This window comes from Marmota flaviventris, chromosome 3 (genome assembly GCF_047511675.1).
Source record: "Marmota flaviventris isolate mMarFla1 chromosome 3, mMarFla1.hap1, whole genome shotgun sequence".
In the NCBI taxonomy this organism is placed as follows: domain Eukaryota; kingdom Metazoa; phylum Chordata; class Mammalia; order Rodentia; family Sciuridae; genus Marmota; species Marmota flaviventris.
The window spans coordinates 83,395,451-83,408,477 of record NC_092500.1 but is presented as its reverse complement, the minus strand read 5'-3'; the positions used below and the strand labels follow the sequence as shown (position 1 = coordinate 83,408,477).

Genomic DNA, 13,027 nt, shown 5'->3' with positions numbered 1-13,027 from the left:
TTAAAATTCTTTTACACACTCCAGTTTTAGGATATATGAAGCATTCGAGAAAATGTGTTATACATTTTACTTGTTGCTGTAAATATTGTTATTAAGCAAAATCTTTTTTAGTGATAGCCACAAAGTACATTTTAATTGGTTTTAATTACATTTTTTATTAATTCTGTGAATTGAAATTAGTCAACTAGTTCACACATGGAATAATGATTAATTTGACCAATGTACCATATTAGATTAATGGCAGAAATTAAAATGAAAGTTGTGCTTTGTCTACAATAAGTACTTTTCTCCAACTCTCATGTGAAGTCATTGGAACCCTGAGGAGGGTGGGCACTGTCATCCTCATTATACAGAGGAGGAGATTGATGCAGTTAAAATCACATATGCAAGTATGTCAGAGCCAAGGATTTAGCCAGGGCTCGAAGCCATTAATATTTGCTGTAAACTTGCTTAATGGTACTTGATATGTCTTACTCACAGTATTCAATGTCTTACTCAGAACCAAGTTTAAAAATTACCTCTCTCCAGGATATTTTCTTTGATTAATGCTTCTTTTATATAGATGCTTGTTTCCTGAAATAATTTTATAAATATTAGAATAGAGTTCTAAACAGAGATATATGAGGTATAAGATTTTGTCACTATACCTTTTATTCATCTTATTTATGTTTTGTTTCTCTCTGGCTTAAGTCTTTGCTTGTTTGTTTGTTTGATTGATTGATTGATTTTTTTTTTTTTTTTGGTGTATTTTTGTAATTACAGTTCCACACCAGCATCTTGCAAGTTTCAGTCCCTTCATTATCGGCAGCAACTATAGGAGTGGAAACTCCTGAAAAAACCAAGTTGCCTCTTAAACCAGAGACTTCATTTGAAGAGAAGTATGTCATTTGTAGCCTACCATTGCAATATAAGTGTTCGCAAAAGTAGATCCAAAAAAAAAAAGGCTTCACATGTATTTACAAACATAGTTTTTACTCATAAAACAGGAAACAGGAAGAGATGTGCCAGGAACCCATAATCAGTTGTGTATTATTGAAGTAAAAGGCATAAAGCAGGAAGTAATAGGACCTGAGACTGAAGATGTGAGATGGTCAGGTTAGAGAGGGGTTTTAAGGAACTTGGATTTTACTTCCTAAAGATCATGGGTCACCAACAATGTGTTATAAGCAGGGTAATAATAGTGATGTGCCACAAGGCTGTTTAGAAGATGCCTATGAAGGAAACAGAAGAGGGAATCTATCTCTATAGGCCAATAGAATTTTTACTGGCATACTTCTAACTGCCTAATCGTACATTTAGGCCAACTAAAATAAAGCAGAATATTAAAAAATAGAAATATCTTCTTTTACTATTCTTTCATTCTTGACAGTTCTGTTCACATAGAATATATAGGCAGTACTAACCTATATTGGTTCAACTCAGTGATTTCTCAGCTTCTCCAATGTTGCTGGTTTTCACTTTCAATACGGCATTCAGTAAATTATACAAATTATTCAACACTTCCTTGTAAAATAGGATTTGTGTTAGATGATTTTGCCCATCTGTAGGCTAGTATAAATGTCCTAAGTTTAAGGTAGGTAGGCTAAGCTGCATTGTTGGGTAGGAGTGTTCAACACTGATGAAAAATCAGCATGATTTTTCCACTTATTATGGGTTTTTCAGGACTTAACACCATTGTAAGTCAGGGATCATTGGTAAGATTTTTGTTTATTCATGACATTAATAAATACCTTTTTTTTTCATTTTAGTGAAGGAAAAGCAATCCTTGGTGCTGCTATTGAAACCCAGTTGTGTGATGGTCTTTTGTAAGTTACATATTATTGAATGTCAAAAGTGTGATTGAGTCTTGAGAAAGAAAAGGGTCTCTTACACTAACAATAATCAATATTAACAGTTAGTGTATAGTGGCAATGTATGTGTCTGTTAAACTAATGAATAAATTAATGCAGCTGTAATGACTGGGTGGGAGTGCAGGGTTGTAAGTTTATAAAGAGACACTCTTTTACCATCAGCTTGTGTCCTGTTTTTGCAGATCTTTATCCTTTATTAGTATTTATTTGAACTTCAGTGCTTTTAATTCTTTTTTGTACTGACTTATACTTTTGATTCCAGCAGCAAAACATCCCACAGAGTGTTGTGATGACTGGAAAAGTTGAAATAGTTTAGGTTGTTGTTGTTTTCTGGGTTTTGTTTCATTTGTAAATTTTTTTGTATTTTCACTTATAAGACCTAATATGAATATTTATCCAAGTTGCAGTCTGTATTAAATTAGGAAATCCTTTTTATAGAGCAGTACTCAAAGATGAGATCATTTCTGTTTTGCCATTATCTTTTACTTTAGTTGGTAGTCAACACTTCTGGCAATTTACATACACATAAATACAGAAGAAATGCTTTTAAAAGTTTGCATATTTATAATTTTTAGAACAAATGCATTCCTTTTTTTTTTTCCTTCTCTCTGTCTCTCCCTTTCTCTCTTCTTTTCTCTTTTTGGTGATACTGGGGCTCAAATCTAAAGCTTCATGCATGCTAAGCAAGAACTCTACCATTAAGCTACATCCTCAGCCCCTTTTTTTCTTTGTAAACTGGTCATATATTCCTACTTTTAGTTTGTGAGAAAGTCCATTTCCATATCTGTTTACTGAATGCTAATAATGTGAAAGAGAAAATCTCTTGAGTATTTATAGTATCATTTTGCCTTCCCTACGATAGCTAATGAATTATTATGGTCAGCAATAGGGATTCTTTCATTTTGCTTGGGTCAAACTATAAGACAAATTGCTTTGCCAGGCTCAAAAAAAAAAAAAAAATTCCTTTGTGAATTGGAAAATAAAATTGTCATTCTTGATTTTATTAAAAGAATTAGATATAAGTAGTATATGGGTATTTAAATTTCCTGATAAAAATGTATACATGCAAAGGATGCACCATTAGTCCATGGAAAACACTGGCTTGTTTTAAAATGTTGACATTGTAAGGATAGTCCTAAGTGCTTTTCCAGCTATTCTAATATGTAAGAGACATTTAGAGCTATTGGCAGGATAATTAACCACCCTTGCTTTTAAAAGAACTAAATGTTATAATTTAGTTAAGTATGTAAGTGACTGATTCCAGATTTTCTTTTATTTTCAAGATTCAACCCACACACACACAATTTTCGTTTCTTTCTAAGATGATCTACTTAGAAACAGGAATCAGAGTCACATATTATTAATACTAATAATTATTATTATTATTATTATTATTTTTTTAGAACTTCAAGTCTGCAAAAATCCAGCAGCCTAGGCAGTCTGAAGAAGGAGACAAAAAATGGGGTAGGTTTTGTGTTTTCTTCCTGTTACCCCTAGAAGAATATATTTAGGGATCTTCATTTTTTTTCATTTTGCAAATAAAACTTATAAGAAGACTTGTAGTTTCTTTAATGGATAATTATTAGCAACCATGGCATAATTAACAATAAATATTAATTATGAATATAAGAATTCAAAGTAGTTAATAAAACCAAGAATGGAGATTATAATAGAACATTTTAGGAAATAAATGAAACTAAGATTTTGTAGCTTAGAGGTGATGTAAACTTCCGATTATGGAACAGTATGTGACAAATTCTGAATATATGAAGGATTCCTGTAACAACCTTAAATGTTGTCGTTGTTTTGAACAGAAAAAGGAGTCTATTCAGAAGCCTTCAGAGGTAATTTTATATCCATATTAAAATGTTTTCAACTTCTATTACATGTAAATTGCTTAAATGTCTCCAGGAGACCAAAATTCTCAGAGCCACCAAAACATCATGCTAGATGGAAGACACAAAAGGCCATCTTCTATGATTTCTTCTCTATGCAATATCCAGAATAGATAAGTCCATAAAAACTGGTTATAGATTTGTATAGTGGTGAAAGGAGTAAAAAATGGGGGGAAACTGCATAATGGTGAGGGGTTTTGCTTCAGAATGATGGAACTGTTTTGGGACTAATTAGAGGTGGTGATTACACAACATTGTAGATGTACTAAATGCCACTGAATTATTCATTTTAAAATAGTTAATTTTATGTTATCTGAATATCACCTAACAGTTATTAAGCAAAATCAAAATTAAAAATTCACAGTCATATTACTTGATGTTCTTAATGACCACAAATGGGTTTCCTTAGGCCTTATTAAAAGCCCTTCTTGATAGGGCATGGTGGCACACACCTATAATCCCATTGACTAAGGAGGCTGAGGCAGGAGGATCACAAGTTCAACTTCAGCCTGGGTAACCTAATGAGACCTTATCACAAAACAAAAAAAAGGACTGGGGGTGTAACTCAGTGGTAGAGCACCCCTGCATTCTGTTCCCAGTAATATGTGTGTGTGTGTCTGTGTGTGTTTTTAAGCCCTTAGATTACGAGTAGTTTATTTTATAACACCATTTCCATTGGAGGCATACATTTTGGTATTTTTAGGATATCATCTACATGTACTTCTTTGCCCTCCTTTTCAATCATGAACTTTTAAAGGTTCCAGTTGGGTTGACAGGCTACTTCCAGAGGTGGTCTCCTGACTGTCCACTCTTAGTACCTGTGTTAAACATAGATAGAACTAGCAAGGCAGTCAGTAAAAAGGGCTGTCATTTAAGTCCTTTTTGTCTTGTCAGCTCAATAAATGGTTGAATTTTTGACATCAGTATTGAGACACAGATAACAACCCTGCTACTACATTGCATCATCTGTAAACTAGCAGTTACTATGTGCACTAGATACATAGAATAAAATCTCTGTCTTAGATGCTTATGTTTCCCCTTACCCTTTTCTCTACCTATGCAAAAGAAGGAAACAGAATGCAAAAGATATTAGGGACAAAAACATGAAACTAGAAGCATTTTGGGATAATACTAAAACCATATAATACTATGATACTATAATTGCCAATTCAGATAACCAAAAAGCCCAAAATAAGCAGTTGCTGTTTATATCTGCATTTTATTACTCTTCGAATGGTGAAAATAACAGAGTAGAATCTCCTTATATTGCTAATATAAAAATGTGGGCTAATGCCTGCTTTGCAGAATTACATTAGGCTTCTGTTGATAGAGTTGTAATATAAAAATGTGAACTGTTCTGGACTTGGTGGCACACTCCTTGTTATTCCAGTGACTTGGGAGGCTAAGGCAGGAGTTGAAGGCTAGCCTCAGCACCTTAACCAAGACCCTGTCTCAATAAAAATAAAAAGGACTGGGGATATTCTCAGTGGTAAAGCACCCCTGGATTTAATCCCCAGCACATCCCACCTACTGCCTGCAACATGTGAACTGTATTCTAGTTCTATATCATGATTGCTAGAAAATTTAGAAATATGCTATTCTGGTTATAATACCTTCATTCCATGTCTTAAAGAATGAGGCAAATAAAATAAAATTTGGGCTGGGGTTGTAGCTCAGTGGTAGAGTGCTTTCCTAGCATGGGTGAGGCACTGGGTTTGATCTTCAGCACCACAGAAAAAAACAAATAAATAAAAAATAAAAGTTAAATTCTTTAAAACATAAAAAAGTAAAATTTGATAATTTATCTTAAAAATTAAAACTGTAAATACATTGATTATGGATTAGTGATGAAGGGTGTTTATCTTGTTGCTATTGCTGTTTTTTTAAGTAGCTTTCATCGTGGATTTCTTAAAAAATACTTCTATTTTATTTGATATTGGTAATCAATGTGTTACTTCAGTTTCCCCCCCCCCCCCCACCCCTGGTTCTGGAGATTGAAGCCAAGTACCTCAATCTTGCTAGGCAAGTAAGTGCTCTGCCACTGAGTTATATGCCCAGCTCTTAGTTATTCTTTTAAGCAAAACATGCATATATCATGGTCTAAGGCTTAGTGCGGGGCCTGGTGTGTTGCAAGGATTGTGCACATCAGTGCTCTGTTTCACTGTTGTCACCCTTCTCTCAGGATAAAGCTTCAGGAGAAAGTAGCACATTTGGGAGCCTCCCTCCCAAAGTTCCAGGACGAGATGCCTCCGTGGATGACAACCCCTTTGGCACTCGAAAAGCAAGATCTTCCTTTGGCCGGGGCTTCTTTAAAATCAAAAGTAACAAAAGGACAGCAAGTGCACCAAACTTGGGTATGTGTGGCCAAGATGCATGTAACCTGATCTTTGAGGGAAAAAATAGGGAAAAGATCAGTCTCTTCCTTCCCCTATTCATCTATTTGTACATGATGGTGAATGACTTGGGGAGGGGCAGGTATAGTTAGCAAATGATGTTTTTTTCAGTGGATTTAATTTAGCAGTGTGAGGATGTATCAACTCGCACCATACGCTGTTTCCTGTGGTATAAACAGCAGAAAGACCTAAAAATGTGATTGTCCATGGCATCATTAGAGAGTGTCCCATCTGTTTTGATAGTAGATAAGCTAACCCCTTGCTGACAGCCCTGATGGAGTCTATGTGTAGCCTCAGAAGCACAGTGTGTGCCTTTCCTCCATGGTGCACATTTGTTAGGAGGAGTCTCATCTGTGTTTCATTTTGTCACCCCCTGTGTTCTCTCCTTTGGGCTGCGTGTGATTGTGTGCATTGTTGGGATTTCTGAAGATCGTAAACGAAGTGCCAGTGCACCCACCTTAGGTATTGTACCCCTGCATGTCAACCTTCACCAGCGCTGTGCTCCAAACCTATCTAATCCCTGCTCTTGGCCTCTATAATCTCTAGAGAGGGAGCTGGCAGCAATCAGAAAACGTAGTTCTCCATTCCAGATTGGTTTTTCCATTTTCTACAAAAAGTTTTCCATAGAACCTTTGCTTCCAAGCTTAACCACAGTTTTAGCCAAGGCTGTTGACACCTTGTGGGGAGACCTGAGAGGCCCCCCAAATGCCCTGCAGATGGCAGAGTCAAGGGTAGGAGTTTCCTGGCATTGTCCATCCCAGCTCTCTCACCCCTGGTACATATATCATCACTCATTCACTTCCAATCCCTTTTCCATGTGTACCTTTCCCTCAGCCTTCAAAAAGAAATGTTTTTAGTCAGGTAGGAAGCTTTATAGAAGACACTGAGATGATAAGTATGGACTCAGTTACCTTAGGGAGCATTTCTCTGACATCTTACTGCTTTGAAGATGGAGACAGCATTTAGCAGTGACAGAAGAAACTTTACATGTTACCTGAAGAGTCACCTGAAATTTATTTTAGGAGAGGAAGCTCAGTGTTTTTTTTTTTTTTGTATGGCAGTGTTCGGTAGGGAGAGAAAAAAAGAGTCTTCAGAAGGAAAATATGATTCTCTTAAAATGAGGGTTTGCTAGGCAACATTTCCAGGGATACCAGTACCCATCTTGTCTGTAGGGTGCAAATGGGTAGGTTCCCTTGGTTTTCCCAGTGGGTATTGTCACCTCATATAGACATCCACATGTGTATTCATGTGGACCAGCAAAAGTGACATGCTCTCTTGTAGTCTTAAACATCTAGAATGAGCACTGGATACATAAAACAAGATGATCTATTTAGACAACTCTTTTCAAATAATCTGCTTCATCTTTCTTAGAATTGGATTGTTGTTGCTTAGAGGCAATTGCTGCTTATTGTATAACCTGTAATCACAGCCCTGCTTCATAGAAAAGTCAACTTCTGCAACTTGTATATCTTGCTGAAACATTGTTCCTGTGATTTTTGTACAACTTTTACTTTCCTTTACTAAGTATAAAATCTCACATCGAAGAAATAGTAGCCCTTGTATTTGTTAATGTACAACTAAGAGACAGTTAACAGAACTAAAATAGATCTGGCAGTGGCAAATATGGATGTTATTATTTTAAAGCAAAATAAATAGGTACTAACTATATCAAAAGGAAAATTTATGTATATCCAGTTTAAAATTTTCTCACTGCCCAAATCATAATAAATTGGGATAAATTTCTTTAAAAATTGCTAGGCTGGGTGCCATGGCTCATGCCAGTAATCCCAGCTACTCAGGAGGCTTAGACAGGAGGATTGCAAGTTTAAGACCAGCCTAAACAATTTAGTAAGATCCTGTCTCAAAATAGAAAAATAAAAAGTTTAGGCACTCCTTGGTTCAATCCCCAGTATTGGAGAGGTAGGTAGTACTTGATAACTGAGGTGATTAAATGCCAAAGGAAAAAAAGGGATAAAAAGAAAATGACAAGAGTTTTAAATGGAGTAACAAAGAGAATATTAGTTAAATATAAGAGACTCTCAAGGAAGTTGGCTGGATTTGAGTACAAAATGTCTCTGGCACATTGAATTGGGAACATGTACAAATGTTCAGATACTGAGACTGGGAGAAGAGACCAGGCCCAGAAATTTTATTCCACCTACTCTTAAATGATAAAACCATCATTTAGTGCCAAGCTTAAGCTGGGCATAGAGGCACACACCTCTAATCCTAGCTGCATGGGAGACCAAAGAAGGAGGATCTCAAGTTTGAGGCCAGCCTGAGCACTTAGTGAGACCCTATCTCAAAATAAAAAATGGGCTGGGAATGTGGCTCAGTGATAGAGTGTTAGCTTAGCATGTGTGAGGCCCTGGGGTTTAATCTCAGGACTACACACACAAAAGCAAAAGCTATTTTTTAGTGCCAAGTTTCAAGTGGACGAGCTTGTCGAAAAGATCCTACAGAGGGAACTTCCAATCTTAAAATGGAATAAGAGGAAAAGAAACCAGGAATGCATTGAGTGCAGTGGCACACACCTATGATCCCACCTGAGAAAAAAAGATAGCAAACTAGAGGTCAACTTCAGTAATTTAGAGAGACTGTGTCTCAAAAAAAGGGGTTGGGATGTAGTTCAGTGATAGAGGAGTACCCCTGGGTACAATCCCTAGTACCAAAAAGAAAAAAAAAAAGGAGGGGGATGCTACAGCAAAGGAGATACTGTCAGATGATGATCTAGGAGTGTCAGGGCAGCAAAAAAGAGAGAGAGTGCTTTTAAAGAGCGTGGGAGGTAGTCAACAGTGCCATGAAACTAACTGTAAGATTGGAGTTCAGATGAGTTGAAGAAAGTTTAGAAGTCCCATCTTACACTTTTAATCTCAATGCAATTGTGATTTTAAGTTAATCATCTTTATACTCAAGAAAGTAAACTGTAGTGTAGAATATACATTTGTGTTACATTTTTCATATTTATCAAGCTCTCGATTAGTCACTGATTTATAGACCAACAGAAGAAGAATCCCTAACAGTTGCTAAAACCAAGGTTGATTTCTAATCATGTTCATTCTGCATTTTAAAATTCACCAACTCTTCTCTTCTGTTCTTGGAATAGCTGAAACAGAAAAGGAGACAGTGGAGCACCTAGATCTGGCTGGGACATCTTCTCAGCCCAGAGATTCACAGGGAAACAGTCCTTTCCAGATATCTCCACCATCTCCAGATTCCAAAAAGAAATCCAGAGGTATCATGAGACTCTTTGGAAAGTAAGTGAAAGAGTGAATGAGTAAAGTGGAATTTGTCTTACTTGCTCAAATGAAGGGATAATTGGAAATCTGGCTGAAAATGGGTATGAAATTTTTAAAGCTTTTATGTTCCTCTTATGGAAGGAAGATTGTGATTTGGGATTCATTAACTCACTGGGCTTTGGTTCAAGTTTAAGTATAGTTATATACATTACTACACTACTGTGGTGAGCCGCTTCTGCCGTTTCTGCAGACTATGGTCGCCATTACGAGATGGCGCTGGCTCCGCTGTGGTATGTGACAAACAACTCCTTATCTGAGGGAGTTGGCACATGATTTTTCACCACCCTGTGAGAAAGTTCCACGCGGCAGCTTTGCATTGGGGCTTGGGATGCTTTATTAAGGCTGGGAGGGCATCCGGGAGAAGGAGAAGAAGAAAGAATAATAAATATCAAGGGCCCGAATAAACTACTGAGAGAAGATTTCGGAGTTGCGTCTTCCTTGCGGGCAAGGGGTCGCGACAAGTGGTGCCGAGACCCGGGAAATCAGAACTCTCAGTAGTCAGGGGTGGTGCACCGGTTAGTCCCAGGTAAGTGGGATCCGCGATCAAAGCGGGGTCAGTCCCCAGGTAAGGGGGATCCGCGTTCAAAGCGGGGTCAGTCCCCAGGTAAGGGGGATCCGCGATTAAAGCGGGGTTAGTCCCAGGTAAGTGGGATACGCGAAGAAAGCGGGGCAGCTCCTCTGTCTGTAATGAAAGAGGAAGCCTTGCATTTTATTGCAGCCGCGCCGTGTACTTTTGCTTCTACTTTCGCTTTTGCTTTCTGTGTTTCTTTCGCTGTGTCAGTGTGTTTCTGTTGTCTGTATTTTTTTTGTCGTTGTGTCATGGGTGCCACATCTTCAAGTCCGCTTCTTCTGGCCCTAGATGGCCTGTTACGTTCCAAGGGACTGGAAGTGAAGCATAGTACACTACAGAGATTTTTACAAAAGGTAGATATCGCTGCGCCGTGGTTTACATTTTCGGGCAGCCTTACTGTGCCTAGTTGGGATAAATTAGGCAAAGATCTTGATTTTGCATCTGAGCACGGCATGTTAGAGGGTGGGGTGATACCCCTTTGGAAAATGGTCCGTGGTTGCCTTACGGATGGCAGATGCCAGGAAGCACTTGCTAAAGGACAGGAGGTTTTAGAGCGATTACATGAGAAAAAGTCGGAGACGGCAGAAAGCGAAGTGACTCGAGAAGAGGGGAGTGTGCAGAGCATGACACGGGGGAGGAGACGGTTGTATCCAGATCTCAGTACGCTGCGTACACCCCCATGCAAAAGTGGGTCAGAGGAGGAGGAGGATGAGGAGGAAGAGCTCGGGAGGCTGTCTTGTCAGCTAGGGAGTTTAGCTACAGAAGAAGGGAACAAAAAGAAACAGGAGCTCAGGAAAAACGATCCCCCGGATCCACCGCCGTATGGTGGGGGCACTTCGGGGAGAGCTTTCCATGCCCAAACATGGAGGGCTGTTCACGCTGAGATGGGTCTTGCTTATCCAGTTTTTCAGGATGACAATAGGGGAAGAGTCCATAAACCCTTAGATTTTAAAATTGTAAAGACCCTGGCGGAGTCTGTGCGCACTTATGGGGTGGATGCCGCCTTCACACTGACTCAGGTGGAGAATCTATCTAGATACTGTATGACTCCCTCTGATTGGGCTAGCCTTGTTCGGGCTTGCGTTTCCCCGGGTAAATATCTGGACTGGAGAGCATTCGTGCTAGAGGGCGCAATAGAGCAGGCCGCCCAAAACCATGCGGCGGGACATCCCCATTGGGACAAGGATATGCTCTTAGGGCAGGGTAGATTTGCAAATCAACAGACAGGATTTCCTCTTGAGGCATATGATCAAATTAACAACATTTGCATTCGGGCATGAAAGTCGCTTCCAAATAGAGGAGAGGTGTCTGGTAATTTGACCAAGATTCTACAAGGCCCTACAGAACCCTTTTCAGATTTTGTAGCAAGGATGGTGGATGCCGCTGGAAAGATTTTTGGGGATCCTGATAGAGCCATGCCCCTTATCAAGCAATTGGTTTTTGAGCAGTGCACTAAGGAATGTAAAGCAGCAATCACTCCTTATAAAAATAAGGGCATAGAAACATGGATAAAAGTGTGTAGAGAGATTGGAGGACCTTTAACTAATGCAGGTCTTGCAGCTGCTGTCCTTCGGATGACAAAAGGGGGCAGTCCTGGTGCCGGAACATGCTTCCATTGTGGTCAACCTGGTCATTTCAGACGTGAATGTCCTAAAAAAGATAATTTTACTGGACCCCCTCGCGGTGGCCCTTCCAATGGCCTTCGTCAACCGGGGCTGTGTCCAAAATGTAAAAAGGGAAAGCATTGGGCAAAAGAGTGTAGATCAGTGTGGGACATCTATGGACAGCCTGTTTCAGCTGGGCCAAAAAACGGCCGAAGGGGCCCCCGACCTCAGGGCCCACAAATATATGGGGCAATGGAGAATGTCACACCCAAACCCGAGACATGGCCATCTCTACGCCATCCCATGAGACGCGGAGAGCCACTACAGGTGCCGCGGGATTGGACCTCTGTTCCACCTCCAGACTCGTACTAACACCTAAGATGGGAGTCCAATTGGTGGAAACTAAATTCAAAGGACCTTTACCACCTGGCACTGTAGGCTTGCTAATTGGACGTGCATCCTCTATATTACAAGGTCTTCATGTCTTTCCTGGAGTCATTAGTCCTGATACTGTAGGATCAGTAAAGGTTATGGTGGAAGCTCCAAAGGGTATTGTGTCCATTTCCCCAGGAGACCGGATTGCTCAATTGCTAATTCTACCCAGTCTACATACCCGCTTTCCTGCTGATTCCTTTTCAAGGACAAGTGATGAGATTGGAGTCACTGGAGGGAATTCTGTTTATTTGTCCTTGGATATGAATGACCGTCCTACTTTAACCTTAACCATAGAAGACAAATCAATTTTGGAATTGCTAGATACTAGAACAAATCGTAGTATAATAGCACAAAAGGACTGGTCAAAGGGGTGGCCGGTACAGCTTTCAGATCAATCACTAAAAGGTTTGGGATATGCCCAAGCCCCTCAAATCAGCTGTAGACATCTATCTTGGAAGGACCCAGAAGGACACAATGGCACCTTTCAGCCTTATGTACTTGATTTACCTATCTCTTTATGGGGTCGTGATCTGATGAAAGACATGGGGTTTACTCTTAGTAATGACTATTCTCCGGTGTCTCAACAAATTATACAAAATATGGGGTATAGGCCAGGTCTAGGACTAGAAAAACACCTACAGGGGTGTAGACATCCTGTGCAAGGTCATCAAAAGCTTAACAGATTTGGTCTGGGTTTTTCCTAGGGGCCACTGGGGCTCAAATACCCATAACATGGCTCACCGAGGAGCCTGTTTGGGTGCCTCAGTGGCCTCTTCCCTCGGTTAAATTGGCAGCGGCCCATAATTTAATTAAAAAACAACTAAACTTGGGTCACATCCAACCTTCTACTTCTCCATGGAATACTCCCATATTTGTTATTAGAAAAAAATCAAAAAATTGGCGCCTACTACATGATTTACGAACAGTTAATGCTCAAATACAACTTATAGGGCCCATTCAAAGAGGGCTACCTCTGCTCT

The 13,027-nt window shown here is 39.3% G+C and overlaps 1 protein-coding gene across 1 annotated transcript in view; it reads left to right on the top strand.

Annotated features, from left to right (window-relative positions):
- Nucleotides 1-13,027, top strand: part of LOC139705085 (liprin-beta-1-like) — a 37,679-nt gene that overhangs the window by 7,284 nt on the left and 17,368 nt on the right. Inside the window, exons 3-9 of the mRNA XM_071609291.1 lie at nucleotides 763-878; nucleotides 1,749-1,805; nucleotides 3,254-3,314; nucleotides 3,665-3,694; nucleotides 5,928-6,099; nucleotides 6,568-6,600; nucleotides 9,245-9,395. Of these exons, the coding sequence (XP_071465392.1) occupies nucleotides 763-878; nucleotides 1,749-1,805; nucleotides 3,254-3,314; nucleotides 3,665-3,694; nucleotides 5,928-6,099; nucleotides 6,568-6,600; nucleotides 9,245-9,395 (620 nt within the window). The remainder of the gene's footprint in view (nucleotides 1-762; nucleotides 879-1,748; nucleotides 1,806-3,253; nucleotides 3,315-3,664; nucleotides 3,695-5,927; nucleotides 6,100-6,567; nucleotides 6,601-9,244; nucleotides 9,396-13,027) is intronic.